The sequence below is a fragment of the Dipteris shenzhenensis genome, chromosome 8 (assembly GCF_047967505.1).
Source record: "Dipteris shenzhenensis isolate YYH24624 ecotype China chromosome 8, Dip_SZ_1.0, whole genome shotgun sequence".
Lineage (NCBI taxonomy): Eukaryota > Viridiplantae > Streptophyta > Polypodiopsida > Gleicheniales > Dipteridaceae > Dipteris > Dipteris shenzhenensis.
The window spans coordinates 1628060-1648350 of NC_141603.1; the positions used below are offsets into that span (position 1 = coordinate 1628060).

General features: G+C 43.2%; 1 protein-coding gene across 1 annotated transcript in view; it reads right to left on the reverse strand.

Annotated features, from left to right (window-relative positions):
* Nucleotides 1-595: 595 nt before the first annotated feature.
* Nucleotides 596-20291, reverse strand: part of LOC147898938 (histone deacetylase 2-like) — a 35189-nt gene continuing 15493 nt past the window's right edge. Inside the window, exons 5-13 of the mRNA XM_087378305.1 lie at nt 19632-19700; nt 9707-9873; nt 9461-9525; nt 9301-9347; nt 9101-9145; nt 8713-8763; nt 7897-7983; nt 7702-7789; nt 596-1189 (exon numbers count right to left, since the gene is read on the reverse strand). Coding sequence (XP_087234431.1) covers nt 1047-1189; nt 7702-7789; nt 7897-7983; nt 8713-8763; nt 9101-9145; nt 9301-9347; nt 9461-9525; nt 9707-9873; nt 19632-19700 — 762 coding nt within the window. The 3' untranslated portion in view covers nt 596-1046. The remainder of the gene's footprint in view (nt 1190-7701; nt 7790-7896; nt 7984-8712; nt 8764-9100; nt 9146-9300; nt 9348-9460; nt 9526-9706; nt 9874-19631; nt 19701-20291) is intronic.

Consider the following 20291-nt stretch of genomic DNA (forward strand, 5'->3'; position numbering starts at 1 on the left):
ACACAATTGGGTGGGATTCTTTTTTTCAATTGCATTGGTTGTGTTTGTAGGTTTGCTAGCTTTGAGTGTTTTTTATATGTCTTTTGCAACAGATTGCTTGCTATCTGCTTGTTCCATCTTTACTCACAATTGCTACTCTTGCAAGTTGTGAGTTGTGTAAATTTGTTATACATCGCCCACCTTAGTCTTCCATTCAAACTAGTAATGCGGTTCTTTTTATATATTGCGAAGCGCATTGACTATGATACTATGAGCAATTGAAAAGCATATAGCATGTAGCTGAGACCACCTATGTGCTTTCACAGTATACTAGAGGATCTCAAAGCAGTCAACTTTCTTAAATTCATTCAAAATTAATTTTACATAGAACATGACAGTCAAACGCTTATACAGTCATATGCTTTGGGTTAGCTCAAGGGTGGCATTATACAACGCTACAAAATGACCCATATAGGCATGGTCTCAAACTATCCTCTTGGCATATAGAGACATAGGATGAGCTGCAATAGGATCTATTGTGTATAAACCGCTTTGGAGAGAGAGAGACACTTTAACTTTACAATATCTATCTTTTCTATGTAGACGATTCAAGAGCAATCCTTATATGAGATCCCTACATGTTTTATAGCCTTGCAACATACCAAAACACATTACAAATCTTTGGAAAATCTAACTGCTTGTGCAGACCAAGTTATTGACCCTCAAAATTCACAATATTACACCTGCTGTCAGCCAGCAGTTTCAGTTGCCCCCTATCTCATGAACACCCTTCTTTCATGTCATTATACTCCCTTATATCGATAAGACACCAATTGCATCGCCAATGGTACGAACTACCATTTGCCATGAGGACGTTAAAAACATGTCAAAGTAGAATGTTTGGCAGTTGTAGATGTCTAGAAAAGATTTGAAGAGTTAACGAGCAGTTCAAAAATAAATAGGCTAAGCTTGCAGATTCTAGCTGGTATCAGGTATTCAATTGAGCAAAATATCCAAGTTTCAATCGACCAGTATATCTGAGCATATGGCAACTGCATTGGGGACAGTCAATGCTGCATTGAACACAGAGTCGGCGTTGCCTCATCAGATCGCCCTCCCGGAGTTGCAGATTCTAGAGAAATCAAGTTTTTGAGTGACAGGTTCCTTATGGAGTTTGCTATAGCTTCTGCACTTGTCTTCATATAGCCTCCTGCTTGTTATAAAGGCAGAACAGCAAGGACTAAGCATCAATCTGAGAATTCATCCTCCCATAAGACATTCAACTCAGGAAACTACATTTTGTGTAGATTTTTTTGACAAAATTAAAAAATAAGCCAAGGACCTCCACATGGTTGAGAAACTAGTACATGTTCCATGCATTCTTCTTTAAAATTTGAGAGAAGAAACATCAATAAAACTCCACAAAAAGGCATTTCTACCACATGCATTCTAGCACCAAACTGAGTATGATGAGCTAACTCGGAAGATGCAAAAGACTATGCTTCTTCACAAGCCCTTCTGACAGGAACACCCACATGGATTCTAGCTATTGATTAGACAGCCCTTCCACCATTTATACAATACAACATAAAATTCCACTCTAGATAATAGAGTAGATTTCACACAGCAAGAGATAAAGTCCACATAGAATCAAATCTAAAGATACATATGAAAAGAATGAGGTGAATGAATATTGTGTGTGTCACTGCAAAATGATGATTGCTCATATGCATGTATTATAGTTTAATTACAGTCAGCGAAACTGCTCAAGGACCAAAATTTATGGAAAGAGAGAAGAAATCACTTGCGATTGCAGAGATTTGGAGTGCCTAAACTCATGTCTCAGAAAGCACCGTATATTTGAGAGCAACCCAGAATAAACATCAATTCAAGGAGTGTAAATACAAACATGTGAAAACAGTTTTGATGGCAGCTTTAAACAACCTGCAAAGGTTATCCGGATCTGAGAAAGTTCACATTCAATGCCTTGACATAGTTTTGTGATCCTCTACCAGTGCTTGGGGCTCTAACTCACCTGAACTTGCCACAAATGCACAGCGATGCACAAAATCTTTCACATAGCGATATCAGAAACAATGTTTTCACAAGCACACTCTGGGGGGATCACAGTGGCATTTTCTTTATTACTCCTAGATACTAAACTTTATTACAAAAAATGAAGTAATATTTACACAATTTAATATTCTCATTTAGTCCTTATTGCAGATGGGATAGGCATAGGTCACTTTTACATGCACATACTTCATGAATATGCAATACAGACAATTATGTTGCCCAAGAACTCAGGTCACGTTTTTGTGTGGAGATCACACAGCTCATCAAGTTTCATCAAAATTTTATTCAGTATTTCTCCCAGCCCATTCAGTTGTGATGCATATGGGGCTGTGGTCTGCATTTTTTAATCCTTGCACCCAAACTTGATGAATCTATTTCAAATCGTTACCAAAGCACAAGGTGGCTTCCCTTCATCAGCCATGCAACCATCCCCCAAGTGATGTCTTGCTCCATCCTCTGCGTGCTGGCCACAATGCAGAGGGCACCCAACCAAATCCTCTGGGGTGTCGGGCAGCCCCAAAGACAATGTGGAATCGTCTCCACATGCAACGATGACATCTACCATCTACCAACATCTATTCCAGCCACAGGTCAATGGGTAGTCCTCCATGTGCCACCAACTACAAGAAACAAGAAATATTCCAAGGCTTGTGGCTGGTCCACAATTGTGACCAAAAGCGGAAAATGACCTCCAAGGGAACCTGCTGCTCCAACCAATGCCGCTCTCTAGATGGGGACTAGGATGCCGCCTCTAGCTGTAGACGCCACCCAATCCGAGTTGTATAGGAGAAAAAGGGCACCTCCTCTACCCTGTCTGACTGCCCTATCCACAGTGGCCAAAACCACTCCCCCGGATCCATCCCATCCTACCCCACTGAGACTGGGACGGTGTCAATGATCTAGCCCTTGCTCAAGCGGCCTATTAATCTGACCCTCTCCCACTTGAGCGTATCTAAAACCCTGTCCGCTTCAAGGTCTCTCGTAGTCTCAAGCTGGAGAAGGCCCCCCGGCCTAAAATATGCAATGATAAGAGCCACAGGACTGCCACAAAATTTGGATCTGGAGAGCACTCCAGTCTCAAGGACTGACTGTACCAGTGGTGGGGGCTGAGGCATTACGCAATCCCTCCCACCATGCCTATGGGATCACCGCCTCAAGGTCTGTCATTCGGGTGCCTACCCCTCAGATGGGAAAGTGCATGCCCTCATGCCTCTACCTCCGCCAGCAGGTGTCTCCAAGTTCCAAAAGACCTAGCTTGGCCATTGTCCCACTGTTCCCAACCACTGCGTGCCGTAGCATAAGTTCCTCCCAATCATGCACCTCCAGATGCCATACAAGTGGCTGCCTCTCAAACACCTCCAAAAAACCGCTTCCACACCCTGTGAAGGCTCCGCATCAAGAGGAAGCCCTTCCCTGTTTGAGAAAATCCACCTATGGGACTGCTGCCACTGTCCAGCCGTGCGGGGGGTGTTCTTGAGAAGCCCTCATTGGAGCAAGAGCTTCTAGGGCTGAGAGCCTAGGATGAGACCTCGTACCCCTTGCCCGGAAGGGCTTCCTCTGCATCTTGGGGCCAATAATGCCAAGTCCTCCCTATGCATGTGGCAAGATTCCCAAAAACCTATCAAGATGCTCTACTACGCCATCATGCCTATGCTGGTCGAAGGAGAAAGAAGGCTATCAGAAATTTGGAGAACTCTGGCTCTCTCCACACGTCTTGGCCACCTCCTGATGATGAAGACAAACTCCTCCCATGTGCTCCCTCACTTGCAGGCATCTCTGAGAAGGAAGTGTCTCCCTGCTTGTCCTCCGCAAACTCTAGGTTGTTGAAGTCACCTCCAACGACCAAGGAGTCAACATCTAGGAGGCTCTCAATCAACGGCCTCTAAAAAGCTAGGTGCTATTGACTACAAGAAGGGTGTACACATTCACATCCGAAGAGCCATCCAAACTGCCCGCCCTGTGATAAGCTCACCTTGGTAAAAAACATCAGTGGCCACTACTTGAGAGATGGAAATACAGACCCTCCAACTAAGTAACTGCTTCTACTAGGCCCAATCCACGTCTATTTCGCGAGAAGCCCAGCTGGTAAATAGCCGTGTCCCCATAAGTGATCTATAGCCCCCTCCCTTGTGGTCCTAGCCACTCGAGTCATCATATGGAACATTTGGTCCCTCATCATGAGATCGAAAAGCACCGAACTCCACTTTTGTTCTCCCGTCAGAGCGAAGTCGAAACCCCAAGAAGGTCGAGATGAGGACCACTCCAATGGAACCCACTTTAGGGGCTGCAATATCACAGCTATCATCTCAAGGGCAAGGGGGTAATCAGAGAAGAGCTAAAGCTCAACTTGTGAAACCCAAATTGGGTAGTCTTTCTGGCTTAATTGCACCAATTTAGATTCATCAAAGGAGTGATTCATGCGTAGTTCTCTACTAGATTACAGACCAAAAGACCTGCAAAAGTTATTTGTGAACCTTGCAGCTCTAAGCCACAACTCAAGTTCAAAACATGTACATAGATCAAAAGCAAGTCTGGAAAAGTAATTGCAAGCGAGACAGCTAGCAATACGAAAAGACCTGGGGAGCAAAAAAACCAAGTGATACACTTATAGAAAGTTTCAAATAACTAAGAATCCCTAGGCAACTATAGAAAGTTTCAAATAACTAAGAATCGCTAGGCAGCTATAAGATTAAACCATAAATGACCAGAAGCAGAAGATTCATAAATTGTTTTGTGCCAAGGGTCTAATACCTGGTCATCCTTGAGGTCACTGAGAACTGCAGGAATTAAAATGAAGGCCTCCTCCCAAGCCTAATTTGAGAAGGCATGTGAGGGCATGTTGCAAAGGACCCCATCTTTGCACCACTTGTAGTGATAGGCAACGAAATGAACACTAAGGAAGGCTCCTGTCCTCAAGAACTGGCCTGTCCAACTAGCAGGCCTCAATGGCATCTGCAGCATGTCATCTAAGCCCCTCTCACTAGGCCTCTAGAATAGTGATCTCAATCTTCTCCATCTTGCATCCTCCCTCGAACCTTTTGTCAACACAAGTTTGAAGGTGCATGGTGGAGAGGGAGAGAGAGAGAGAGGGTAGGCTAGAGGGAGAGATAATGATACTCAAAGAGAGACATAATGAAATGGAAATGAAATAGCAAGAGCAATGAACAAAAAAAAGGTACTCACATGTAGACCAAAGAGCTTGTAGGCTTAACACTTGATTGATGTGACAAGTGACAAGTGCAACTCTTATATAGAGCGCACACACACATATGATACCAATGCATATGGAATAACTCCCAATGTGACACGTGGCATCCTTAGGACACACTAGACTAAAACGCACACTAGGACTCACTAGAACAAACCAAAACTGACTCAACTTCACTCCATTTCCTAACACCCCCCCATGGAGGAAAGATGAGTCATACTGGAATGGAACCAAGACAATGACGGTCATCGAACTGTGCAACGATGGTCTAGAACTAGACATGACTCTCATGCTAACTCAAAGGCTAGTGACTATCAAAGCCAATATATGGCTCCCACAGTACATCCCCCTCCTGGCTCCAGGGACTAATCAGGGACATGGAGCCACACATGACAAATATAAAATCAATATATAGCTTTAGGAGGACTATCCAAGGCTAAGAACCTTTATTGACATCTCAAACATTCATTTTAGAGGGACTACTCAAGGTAGAGAACCTTTATTGATCCCAATCATAGAAAATAAAAATATATTTCATTTATTTTATGCATATCAAGGGCAGAGAACCTGTAAATGACCCCATGTAGCTGCTGCACATAAGAGTGCACATCCCGATCCAAGAAGTATATCGGTGAAGAATATGGCAAGAATGCCCCGAATGATATGTCGATGTCGGCCATGGGAGCAACTACAAGGAGCAATCACATGATGAGTCTCACAATGTCGCGATGTGGGTCACCAAGATCGGAGTAGAGCCTCAAATTTGAGCAATTATGCCCAAAGGAGGCAAAATGCTCAAATGAATGTACCAAATAGTAATGAAATTACATCAATTTTGAAAAATCCCCAAAAAATTTACATGTCAGAGGCTTCAATTATGCCAAAGGACTGCAAAAGTCAGAAAAGCCCTAAATTCTGAAAATTAGGATTTCTGTCAAAAATTAGGGCTTTCAAAAATTTAGGGATTGTCAAAATTTGTTGCAAGAAAGTGTCCTAGAAACACTCGAGCGCTATGATCATGAAAGTCCCAAAAAATACTGAGTATCCAATCTGAAATTTCAAAACTCGACTTTTAGGGCAAAAATCTCAGTTTTGACTGTTTTCTCAGATTTCAGCACTGGATTTGCTGTTCAGAGTGTCGTCCAGCAGCGATAGAGGTGGGAGACTGTAGAGATAAAGGCGGCAGCTGAAAAACGACCTCAACCAAATCCTAAATCATCCAAAACAGTGTGGCGACTGATAGAGAGGCCACGAACTTGCTGAAAAAGGGGTCTAGAGTGAAGTTTTCGCGATGAAGAGCTCCAAGTCCAGCAGCTTCACCAATGGCAACTGCTCCAAGCTTGAATTTGTTGAAGAAGAGAAGCTCATGAAGAGGCTAAGGGTGAGAAGAGAACAAGATGGGGAGAAAGGAGTGGAAGGGAGCTTAATCATGGAGGAGAGGATGGCTTCCATTTGCGGGCTTTCCTCATCCTCTCGATTGAACATGGAGAAGGGGAAGGTAGGAAAGGAGGCTCAGATACCACATGAAGGTGCATGGTGGAGAGGGAGAGAGAGAGAGGGTAGGCTAGGGAGAGAGATAATGATACTCAAAGAGAGACATAATGAAATGGAAATGAAATAGCAAGAGCAATGAACAAAATGAAAGTACTCACATGTAGACCGAAGAGCTTGTAGGCTTGATACTTGATTGATGTGACAAGTGACAAGTACAGCTCTTATATAGAGCACACACACACACATATGAGTACCAATGCATGTGGGATAACTCCCAATGTGACACGTGGCATCCCTAGGACACCCTAGACTAAAACTCACACTAGGACTCACTAGAACAAACCAAAACTGACTCAACTTCACTCCATCTTCTAACAAATTGTCTCATGTGTTTTGCTATTATATGCTGAGAAGGCATACAATCCAATGGATAGAACTACTCTTCCAAAAGACTTTGGAATATTTACATTCAATCTCTTTTTCAGCTGACCACTTTTTTCTCATACATGCAACTCGATGTCTTCTATCTTCCGACCCTACAACGATCACCTTTTTCATTTTTGGTAGTCGTCTTCTCATGTATTCTCATGCTCTGACTGATTATCTAAATTGGCGCAAGGGGAGTGGAGGGGCCATCATTTATAAAGGTTGCTATAAGCCTAAGCAATTCCTGTTGAAGTGAAACGTCTAAAGTTTTGTTTTAAACAAAAACCCAATGAAATTCAGCAGTGGCAACGGTATCCAGATAAAAAAGGAGAGAAACACACACACACACACACAGATGTATTAACATCTTCAAAAGGCCTCGCAAGAAAGAAAGGAAAAAAGTTTGTTAAAGTCTTCGGAAGACTGATGGGTCTATGAGACAAAGTGCAATATCAAAGTGACACATGCTCATGCAAGCCACATGAGAGAGAGAGAGAGAGAGAGAGAGAGATGCAAACCTGACGTAAGCATTACAATGGGGATGTTCTGCTCTTTGGCAAACCTAAACACCATCTCATCACGTTGTTTGACACCCTCTGGTGATACCTGCAAAGAGTAGGCTTGCTGTATCAAATAAAACATTTGAATTGAGACAATCTTCAATGGAAAATCGATAGATTCCTGATTTTACAGAACAAATGGAATGAGCTTACAAGCATTTTTCCAAGCAGATCCCCAGCAAGAATATCTGTTCCAGCATTATAGATCAACAATTGTGGTTTAAATGCAGCCTGAGCAACCTATTCATCCAGCAGAATGCCAGGAAAAACATGAATTAGATATGAAAATAAACGTGTAAAAATATTATTCTGAAAGACCAGCACATTGCTAAGCCAATCTCCGTGCAAAAAAATCTGGAATGGACTCTAGTACTAGTTTCTGAAACAGAACGATGTCGGTACAAGTACTGAATTAACAAAAATCCTTTGTATTCACACAAGAGAAAGCAGTACTGCTTCAGGCTCAAAAAGTCAACCTTGTCATCAACTTGTTCATTAATGACGAGCATTGGTTCTAGGATTAGCAACTAGTAGGCTTTGAACAACTCTGACAAAAGGATACAAAATTGGACACTGAAATCTCTTTGGAAGCAAAGTAAGCTTGTATTAAAAGAGCCACACATCACACTTAAAATATAAAGATGATTATTTTGCAACATGCAAGTCCTCAATCCAAAAAATCATAAAAACAGTTTAGGCAAATGCATCCTGCAAGGATTGCTTCAAGCTCAGGAATTTCACCTTGTCATCAAGCTATCCTCAGTTAGGACCATTGTGCTAGGTGATTGTACTTACAAGAACACTAAAAAAGGATACACTAAATTCAAAACTGGATTCTTTTTTTGGAAAATCCAACGTACACTGACAGGATGATATTTTAATCGTCAACTCCAATATCACCACCTTAGTAAGATAGTCAGTTGGGTCCTCAAGTCTAAAGAGAAATCAAGAGATGAAGAAGACTTATACCTTCAATTCTTCCTTCAGCCGTTGGAGATAAAGCTCAGTTGTTGTACCACACTTTAAAGCCCAAGCATAGCAGATTTGTATTAATGGATGCAAGCCACCAAGCAGAAGTCATTAACGAGAAAAGTCAGTGAGATCTTTGTATACCCTCACACCAAAACTTATTTCTTGGAAGAGGGTATGTCAGGGAAACGTGTAAAAATGAAAATGGTTCAGCCTATTCTCAACTTAATAAGAATAACAGTTCAGGTTCTGTTGAAAATTGACCAACATATGAAAAGCATATATGGTCTCTCTTCAAGCAGTAAAAAAATGAATCCACACTCATAATTAAAATCGCGTATTTTGTCAATCAATCATCGCACACTATATATATGTTGCGATTTCTTACTGGCAGCTCAACACGCTGATTGATCCATCTCTTTGCTTCTGAATCCTGGTGCACAGATTAAGCAATAATAAATTGAGATTCAGATCCAACAAACTTATGTCTAATACACTAAGAAATATGAGAGAGCATCTGACATTTGCACACATATTGTATATAGAATCTTTTTCCATCAAATTCTTAAGAAACAAATTGATAATTACCAGAGGATAAATCTCAGAATTGTATACATCTAGTATATAGACCCTTTCTGCCAAGTAGTAAAACATCCTGTTAGTACCAGATATTATTAGTACATTAAAAAATTATCTGTATCCGGCATTTGAGTTTTGAAAGATTTTGAACATAAAGAACAAGGCTCACTGTCCCCAGCAAAGTCTCTTTCATGGCCGTTCCCCTGATGTGCATCAAGGTCAATTATCATCGCCCTATTTAGGTTCCAATAGTTAATAAATGAGAAGAGAGATCAACATCATGTTCACGCAAAATAAATTTCAGCATCTTATTATTCAACAAAATTTCCTTCGCACAACTTGGTATTGAATTAATGCATACTTGATGTGAACGAAAATTTCTGACTGATAACCATAGGAGATATAAAAGACCTACCTTGATATTGATAATTCACAAAATGCAAACTGAATACATAGTGATATATCAGCATATGTGCAAAAGCCACCTCCCTTAGTTGCTGAGCAATGGTGAAACCCTCCACCCAAGTTGACAGCCCAACCTCTCTCTACTGCAAGTTTTGCTGCAAGTACTGTCCCACCTACCTGCCATCACAGAATTGTGCAATTTTTATAAGGAACATAAACCCCAAACATATAAACTTTGGAAGAGTGCAGAAAATACCCTCTAAATTTTCAAAAAGAGTAAACTAGCTTAAATTCTACCAATCTTGTCAAAACCTCCCCATAATCTATAAATTTGCATGAATGAAAACTTCTGACCACCTTGCTTGGATTGCAATGTGTTAAGATCTACATATATGTGCTGAAAATCAGAAGTGTACATATATACAACTGGCACAAGTCACTTGGCTTTTTTGCTGAGACAGAGAACCCTCTCACTTGGGGAGATACAACAAAATCAAGTACAAAACATATCATGTGCTATCTGAAGTAGGCTAAGAGATGGAGGTGGAACTCAGAATCTGAAACCCGGCACTCTAGTGGCTTGTCTATGAGTGGTGAAAATGTCTCGGATCTGCGTCTATCAGGATGTCTCATCCTGTGGTGGCGGAGGGGGACGTTGTCTCCTCGATCTCTAAACCCGACGAGCTATGTTTAGAGTGACCCCTCGTCTCAGACGGTCTCCTCTGAGGAAAGTTGTGATAGGTCGGACCTCAATAGAGTGTGCTTTGGTCACTCTCTGTGTCATGGGTGGCCTCTGTAACCCTCTCTCGATAATCGAAATTGCCCGCATGTTAGTTGGCTCCTCCTCCACCCCCCAGTTTCTTGGAGCTGGTTCGAATGCATAGAAATCTGTGACATGCCGCTATGTCTGGTCAGCCTCTGTGTCTTGTGGTCTGGTCGCCTCCTGCTACTCTTTGATCTATCATAGCAAGGTCTCCTTGTGTCAGCGCATCTCAAGCAGATAGAGCCCAATGCAGACCTGGTCATGGAAGTGGATCAATCGTGATAGTGGGCCGAAGCCACTCCCATCCTGATAGAGACTGTGGTATCACCCCCGAATCTCATAGTAGGCTAGGTAGGCGCAGAGAAATCGCTCCTCTATCTCAATCACTCCCAGTGTCATAGCATGCAGATCCACTACTCTCTGGGGTATACGTGTTGCCCTCCTTGTCTCAATCCTCAGCTGATGAGATGAAACCCGCATCTGTCCAATGGCGATCCTCAGTGCATGTGAGACTCCTCTGTCCTTGAGATATGGGAGTTTGATGATGAATCCCTCCTCTGGGACGCTCAAGAAGTGGTCACGCTAGAACTATGAAACCAGCCTCAACAACGTAAAGGGTGGTAGGATCCACGTAAATACAGCATATACAGTAAATAGACAAATAAATTTGCACCACACCACAAATCACAGGGGACCTAGAGCGCTCCTACTAATAAAGACACCGATTGGCCCCAAACACTGGCGCCCCTTGCGGTATTCATTTAACATTCATTTGAAGCCAAGAGGCTGATTACAAAGGTCTCTCGGAAGCTGCTCCACAGGCAAACCAACGCCCTTAGACTTCCCGTCCAGCCCACCCTGTAATTCCCTGCTCAACTTCAAACGGTGAACGGCATCCAATCCCTAGGCAATCTTGTATCCTCAACCAACCAAATCATGCAACAGAGACCCCAATAGCATCCACTGTCTGAACCACTTCTGCAATCGCACATCCAAGTGCCCAACCAGCCAACACAGCTGAACAACTGCAAGGCAAAGCCCTCAACAACTGAACTCTGGTGCAATCAAACAACCAAACACTTCCCAACGGGTTGCCACAGTCTATAGCCTCCCTGGCCATTGCCCAACAGCATAAATCAACCCTTCTTTGCGAGGAAAGAAACCCAAACGCAATAACTAGCCGGCAACCAACCTGAGAACAGCAAAAGCAGGCAAAGACAAGCCTTCTTCTACCTTGAATCGACAGAAGAAAGGTCAACCTGGCTAGAAAACCCAAGATCCTTCGGAGATAAGCTGATTCTGCTCTGGCACAGCCCCAACAACAGCCTAGAGGCGAACACCCACACCTGGAAAGTTGCCAAAGTCAGCTAGCACAGCTCGGAAGCCACCAGAATTAAATCGCAATATTCCTGGACAGCCTCAAAAATGAATCGCAATTTTCCTACATAGCTTGGACAGCCCAGAAAAGAAATCGCAATTTCCCTACATAGCCTGGACAGCCTGGAAACTCCTGAAAAGAAATCGCAATCCCTCTAGCAGCCCGAAAATACCTAGAAACAATACTAGAACAGGACGCAGTCACCTAGCACATCCGGAAGACGTGGAAACTGGATCGCAATTTGCAACACACCCCCCTGGCAGAAATCGCAATCTGCTATAGGCCCTGGATCTGGTGCGTTTTTCTCTGGCAGGTCCTGGATGTGCTGGTATAAGCCCTGACTGGTGACGTTTTCCCCTGGCAGGCTCCTGAAGCTCTTGGGAATCTGCAATTTTTGCTCTAGCAACTCTTGGCAGGCTCTGGCAGGTCACAACTGATGATCTGGCTCTTCTGAAACTGATTTGGCCAACTGAACTCAAATTAAGAGTACTTGGCCCCTTTTGTAGTCCTATGCTAAAAATAGAAGTTTTTAATTGCACCACTTTTTTGGCCCCCCTGTTGCACACTTTGGCACTAGGAATTAATTGCCTAGTAACTCGGTGCACATTCACTATTTCCAAGGGCCCACTAGGAATTTTAATTCCCCAAGTCCCGTCCCATGGCTGGACCCTCGCGTCCCAGAGGCTCAAGGCAGTCATGCGCAAATTACGGGAGTCGCAAATCAAAAGTCCCATAATTTCACGTCCTCATGACGGACCCCCCTCTTGAAAGAAGGCAAACGTCCTCGATTGCCGGCAAACCAAAACAAAAAGAAAGAGTAGCAATGGAAAAATCAAAAGCAAATTAAATAACCAAATCTGAAAGACAGCCAACAATGCTATCAACAGATCAACCAAGTCTGAGATGGGAGCGACCCAACAGACCAACCAAACCTGAAAGGACAGCGTACCAATGCCGCCAACAAGTGAACCAACAATGAATATGTATCTGTAGAGCCATGGTAACAAATACATGATACATTGCGCATAAGATGCATCAAAACCAAGTGGCTAGCACACCAATCATAGAGGCCGTCACGGCGAAGATACTGTCGGCAACCAGTACCTCAGGTGAAACACAATGCAACACCAAGTGTCCTCTAAGATACATGAGCAGGTATGTACAACAAGAATGGAAGTGCTAACTCTCCACTTGTGCATCAGGTAATGCTACAAACACCCGGCGCTCTGCTGAACTTGAATGAGTACCACGTAAAGTGGGCTCCAACTGGAAAGCCTCAAGATAAAGCTGTAACACCTGAGGAGTATCTGCCAACTTGTCCTCCTTCATCCACTTCACATGCAATGATAAATAGTTACAAAACTTCGCCAAATAGCATCGTACAACTTTACCTTTTACCTTCCTTTCCCTATGTGGCGGGGTTTCTCAGATACAAGGATCTCATCCAAGTCTTCCACCTCTAGTAAGAACTTCTCCCACTGTGACTGGTGCTCTGAAACATAACATTTCAGCAAATCTAGAGCTGTGGAATTAGCCTCCTCTGATTGCCCATCGGTCTGTGGATGAAAAGCAGAAGAAAAAATGAGATCATTGTCCATATTCTCAAAAATTCCCCGCCAAAACAAGCTAGTCATGCGCGGGTCTCTATCACTCGCAATGGACTTTGGCATACCATGATACTTGAAGATATTCTGCATAAACAACTTCGTCATATGATCTGCCCCAATCTTCTTCCGTACAGGAATGAAGTGCACCTATTTACTAAAGTGATCACTGATCGTCCATATTACATCATTCCTGTAGGTGTCAGATCAAAAAATAAAATCCATGGCTATGCTCTCCCATGGTCCATCAGGTATGGGCAAAGGACGTAACGGTCCAGGAGTCTTCCTGCGATCATACTTCGCCTTCTGACAGGTTAGGCATGTGCCGACATACTCATCAACATCACGACGCAATGTAGACCAATAAAAGACATGCTCCACTGCCTTAACTGTAGCATCAATACCTCGATGTCCTGCATACGGTGGATCATGACATTCCCTCATGACCTTTTGCCTTAGCTGCTTAGTTACACATAACCTGCCATGCATCATCATAAACCCATCCTTAAGCACATAATGCTCGTGCCGTTCTCCATTAATAAGCTGGTCATAGATTTCAGCAAATTGCTCATCTAAATCCTTCATTTCATCCAACTCATTGTGATAAGCAATGGTCACAATTGAAACTTGTGGCTTCCTGGACAAGGCATCTGCAACCACATTCTTCTTGCCCTCAACATGTACAATCTGAAAATGAAACATTGACAAGAAGTTTACCCACCTCATGTGCTTCTCGAAGAGCTTAGACTGCGTCAAGAAGTAGCACAAAGACTGAAGATCCGTCTGTACTGTAAAATCAGCTCCCAATAAATAATGCTTCCAAGTGGATAAAGCATGAAGGACAGCCAACATCTCCTTCTCATAAATCTATAAATGCAACTCAGCTGGCTGTAGAATGCGACTCTCATAAGCCACAGGATGCCCATCCTGTGTGAGAACAACTCCAATACCATTTTTACCGCATGCACATGAAAAGACTTCCTCAAGTCTAGTAAAATCAGCACTGGATCTGTTGTAAGCTTGCACTTCAACTCCTCGAAAGAGTCATTCTCCGCTTGTGCCCACTGGAAAGGTCTCTCCTTCTTGGAAAGCGCATGCATAGGGGCTGCAGTTTTTGCAAAGTGACGGATAAAACGACGGTAGTAGGAACACAAACCCAAGAAACTACAAACCTCATGCAAATTCTTTGGTTGTGGCCAACTCCGTATTGCTTCCACTTTAGCTGGATCCATACGAACCCCATCCTTAGAAACAATATGCCCCAGAAAATGAATCTCAGCCATGAAAAACTCACTCTTCTTGGGGTTTATGAGCAACCTCTGCAACCTGAGCTCAGCGAACACGATCGTGAGATGCTCCCGATGTTCGTCCTCGTCTTTCGAAAATACAATCATGTCATCAAAGAAAGTACCCATAAAGACTCTGTGGTCTCGAAAGATCCTGTCCATCATACGATTGAAGGTGGCAGGGGCATTAGTGAGTCCGAAAGGCATAACCAAAAACTCATACAACCCAAAAGAAGTCCTGAACGCCGTCTTATGGACATCCTCCAGACGTATGTGAACCTGATGGTACCCACTCTTCAAATCAATGCGGCTGAAAACAACACCCCCCTTCAACCTATCCAGAATATCATCGATTCTGGGTATAGGGAATCGATTCTTAATGGTGCTTTTATTCAGGGCGCGGTAATCAATACACATATGCCAAGAACCATCCTTCTTTTGAACCAACAGAACTGGAGAGCAATAAGGCGATGAACTTGTCTAAATCAGCCCCTTCTCCAAAAGTTCATTTACCTGACTCATGACCTCCTCCTGTTGTGCCGCACTAACTCTGTAAGGTGGTCTATTGGGTGGACTACTGCCAGGTATGATGTCAATCCCATGGTCCTATGGCCTTTCTGGTGGAAGCTCGCTTGGCAACTCATTAGAAAAACAATCTGAAAATTCAGTTACAATAATAAACTCGCAGCAGCAGGAGTGGCCATGAATCCAGTAGAAATGGTTCAAGTCATCCTCAATTAACTAGGAGAGGGATATGCGAATCTAGTCCACAATACAATCTCCCCCCCCTAGATGAGTGGCTCACGCTTCCTCATCTAGAGTATTTATGATATTTCATAAAAGCACCAAGGAGCCAAAATTATCCCTCTCATCCAAAAATGGGGGATTTGTTTTACATAGCCTTCTTAGGTCCCAAAATGAATTATGTCCTCAACAAAATATATTGCTCAAACTTGCAATAATAAAACAAATACAAAATTGGCCCATGGCCATATATAATGCGCTGTGCGACACCTCGATCGGTACCCTCGCACTAACTCCAATCCTTCCTAAACGGAGACTTGTTGGAAGAAGTTTATGTCAAACAACCTCCAGGCTTTGAAATTACCACGAATCAACCGATCCCAACATAACCGTGCTCAAAACACAATAATCAAGCACAACACCAATAACACTAGCGACATCAGTATTAACATGGAATCACCCACAATACCTATCATCTAGCATGGCAAAAACACAAGCTAGTCAGGCGTCCCCAACTAACCACACAAAGTATCCACTAGGACCCCCGCCGCGTCCGGTGCGCTCCTATGGAGTACTTTGCCATAGTCACACTCGACTAAAAATATTAATGTCCAAAGCAAGATATATCGTAAATAAAATTTCCGTAACATGTGACCAAGGTGTGACCAAGTGTCTACCCTTCACATGTTGTTGGCTTGCCTTGACTTGTTGTGACATGTTAGACATATCTAGACATGTGCGGAGCGCAAGTACTGTGACCAAGGTCGGTCCACCCTTGATATGTTGTTGACATATGTCTTGAAATGTGACTGTGCCAGTCACCATGGACAAGGTTGTCCCTATATGCCTACAACACATGTCTATCTATTAGTGATGCTCTAAAAGGAGAGAAAACTAGCTGCCTTGCAGCTTGCTTCTCAATGATTCAGCTCATTGCCCTATGATATCCCAAGAGCAAGTGCTAGCAACAGAAGTAGTGGGAGATACAACCAACTGATTTTTTGATTCATGAAAATATAAAAGATCCTTGTAGGTCAAGCCTTATAGAAACACTCAAGGATGCTGAGTGGTCTTTTTGAAACCCTTTGTACTGTGCTTCCAAATCTCTCATACATTTATATGATGCCTAGCCATCTTTTAACAAGAATGATGGAAAATTAAATGTGCTGCCTTTCCCTTGTAAGTTATAGTGTGCTACACAAATGATCTAGGATGTCATGCTTGCAATCGTCTCTTAGATAGTTTTCTAGAAAACTCAATGCATGCTACCTAGAAGGAAGAGTGGCATCCTGAATCTCTTGATATCTTACTAACTTCAACTCACTAGGTAGGCAGGGAATACCATCTTTATGTGGAATGTGTGCTTCCCCTGTAAGAGCAAAGCAATCATCCCCCAAGTGAAAAGACTTTGGATGCACCTAACTTGTGCTATAATACTAAGTGAGGCCAACCAAATCACCTAGGTTGAGGGGCAGCTCCATAAGGAATGAGAGATCTTCTTCTGAACATTGGCCGCGACAAGTGCCATCCCTCCCTATCTTTGCTCCAACCATGGGCCAATGGGGAGGAGAAAGAAGTATGAGATCATATGAGGGCAAAGACTAGAACATTGTGCAGTACTTGTTGCTCAAGCACCTCTCTTGAGATGTGTCTAGGGGGAGATTGCCCACTTAAGTGTTTGTCAATACGTGTGGCATGTGAAAAAAGGCCATTTTTATAATCCATATGGACTGCCCTATGTGTGCATGCCAAAACCACTCCCTTTGGGTCCCACAGCACCTCTCGGATGGGGGAGCCCTCCCACAAACAAAGCTGCCACTGTCTGGTGAGTGCTCATATGAGGCTGCTGTTATGGTCAAGCAAAATGATTGTCCACTTGGTGGCCAGAGGGCTCCAACAAAAGGTCTAGCCAGCGCCCATTCTATAAATAAAGTATTACCGACTCATATTGCAGCGTTCCATCCTCGCTCTATTGGTAATGATGAGCCAAGTGCCAAACTCGAAGGAAGACCCCAAGGTGTCGCCATCCGAAGTGTCTCTAAGAGGTCCTAGTTTGTTTGTCTCTGACCCTCCAAGCCATAGGAATATCTCCTTTATCCAGTCACTTGCAGCTGCCTCAGGGCAGCAGGTTCCTGCACAAACTCTCTAAGCTTTGCACTATCTGTTGCTCATCTGAGATATTGATTCCCACTTGGCATCCCATGTATCTTGTTGTTTGGCCTCTAGGAATCTAGACCAAGCTATTGAGCTCTTTATTTCAGCATAGTACCAGGAAGGGTCTTAGCCCGCCTTTTGCTCCAGCCCATTGTGGCTTGTATGAGTTTTTCCCTTTTGGTGTACTTTGCACTTTGTCCCATAGGCCCGCGATATCTCTCTCTCTCTCTCTCTCTCTCTCTCTCTCTCTCTCTCTCTCGGAAGGGTTCCCTCAAAATGGCAGCTTAGTAGGATTGTACCAATCCACAAGGGAGGAGATAGCAAGATGGCAAAGAACTATCGGACAATCATGGTGAGCAGCCTAATGGCAAAGCTATATGGCACTATCCTCGAGCAAAAAATCAGCAAATGGGCAGAGGAGCAAGGAGTCTAAGGAACCATCCCAAGCAAGGTTTCAACCCAAACACTCGACAATAGATCATTTGGTTACCCTAAGGGCTGCAGCAGAGGAGCCCAGCATAAGAAAGAAGCTGCCTACTGTTGTTTTGTGGATTTCAAGAAAGCTTTTGAAACAGTCCCATGTAGCAAGCTGTGGGAAGAACTGGAAAAGCTTCAAGTCCCTCAAGACCTCAGAGAGGCCACATACCGACTCTCTGAAAGAGCTCTAGCAGAGTTAGCACAGCCACTACTGGATGCATCCTGATCCAACGGGAAATCTGTCATAAGTAATGACAAAGGGCTTAAGCAAGGCTACCCCCTCTCACCAACTCTTTTCAGCCTCTTTATAGATGATCTGGAGAAGTGGATGAGAATACACAGCAAGGAGGGTGTCCGGATGGCTGGATATGCTTTGCTACTGCTTATCTATGTGGATGACGTGATGTTCTTCGCAAAAAAGCAAGGAGACTTGCAATCACATTTGGATGCATTAAGAGCATTTTGTAGACATTCGGGAATGCAAGTCAATATAGAAAACACAAAAGTAGTGGTGATCAGGACCACGCAATAAACAGATTGATGTCACCTTTGAAGCAGAGCGAGTATCTAGGACAAGAATTCACGGACAACTACAAATAAAATGCATGTGTGGAGAGGAGAATTCTAGGTCGCTTGATCGCTTTATATAGCTTCCAGAATAAATGTAGGAAGACAAATCTGTGGAATTGGGAAATGAGAAAGTGTTTATACACCATGCTTGTGCAGATAGTAATCCTTTACGGATGCCCAGCCTAGGGACCCGGACTCAACTCAGAAAGGAAAAGCTCTATGCAATATCAATGTGTCATTGCCCCAATAGCTATAAGTTTGCTGATTTGAATCTTGAATAACCAACACCTCAAGACATGCCTGAAAACGGAAGAATGATTACAAAGCCAATGGTGACGAGTATCAAGAGAAAATTGAGGATTATACAGGACGACTTTATCGAAGACATAGGCACGCTAAGACTCCCCGGCTACCTGGGGAAGCGATCTCTATGAGCTCTCGGAAACCTTTTTGGCTATCCGTAACACCACCTTGCTGGATATGCAAGCGGTAGCGAGGCCTTTGGTGCAATTCGGACCACCGTTTGATGAGTTGATGGAAGCTATAGATAGGACTCTTCCTGCCCTGTGGCAAACGCCGCTTCCAAATGCATGCCGAGTCCTTCAGCCTATCCTACCGAGTTGGGATCAAGTAGGAACTCACCGTAACCGATATCACCGAAAAGGTAAACCTAGTATTGGGCGTGCGAATATTGGATTATTTCAAGCGGAATTTGTTTATTTTTTATTTTCCTCCTTTTTATGAATTTGCCCTCATCAGTTTGCTACTTTCCTTGATCCTAATCGGTGTTTCTTTCACATTTACTTAGAAAGGTTCAGCTTATCCGGATAATTGCCAGCTCATCAAGTGGGTTGGAAATGAAATCACTATAAAGAAACACCAAGGAGGAAAAGGACAAAATGAAGACTTGGGATTTGAATATAATGCACACAATAACAAGAACAACACTTTCATACAACCTGTTTGCGAAAGGGGCGAAGCACCTTTCGTTGCAAAATAAAGTTGGGGAGCAATGCAACAGGAGGCACCTGTTTAAGACAAAAAACATGACATGTCAGTATCACCTTCAAAATGTTTATGGTTTGTGGCACCATAAGATTCATCCCTCAGTTTTTTCATTTACTTTTGCACAGCTTAGCACATGAGTTTCCCTGAGGAAGCACCCCTGCATGATAACCAAACTCACTTTAATGGAGTAATTAGTTCCCTAATAACCTCTTCAAAGTACAGATACCAAATCTTCTTGACCTTAGGGTCAATTAGAAACGATGCCAGTGCACCTAAGATGGAAACAGCATATCAGGAGTAAAGATTCTAGAGCTAATACTCCATGCATGATAAATGTCTTGATTCCAAATTTCCTTTCATAGGATATCTTACAGTTGCTACCATTGGAATCAGATGAAGAACTGAGAATATACTCTAAGAATCACCGATTCAACTCTTCTACCTTCATTTATACCAACATAAATCTATTTCAAGGGAAGGAGAATGTTACGTCCATGACTGGACTAACCAACGTATAGGCTTACCAAAGCCTAGGCTTGACTAACCTGGGATATAGGATTAGATCTACGGTTACAACGTGGTCTAACCCGGGGTTAGGAATAACCTAGGGT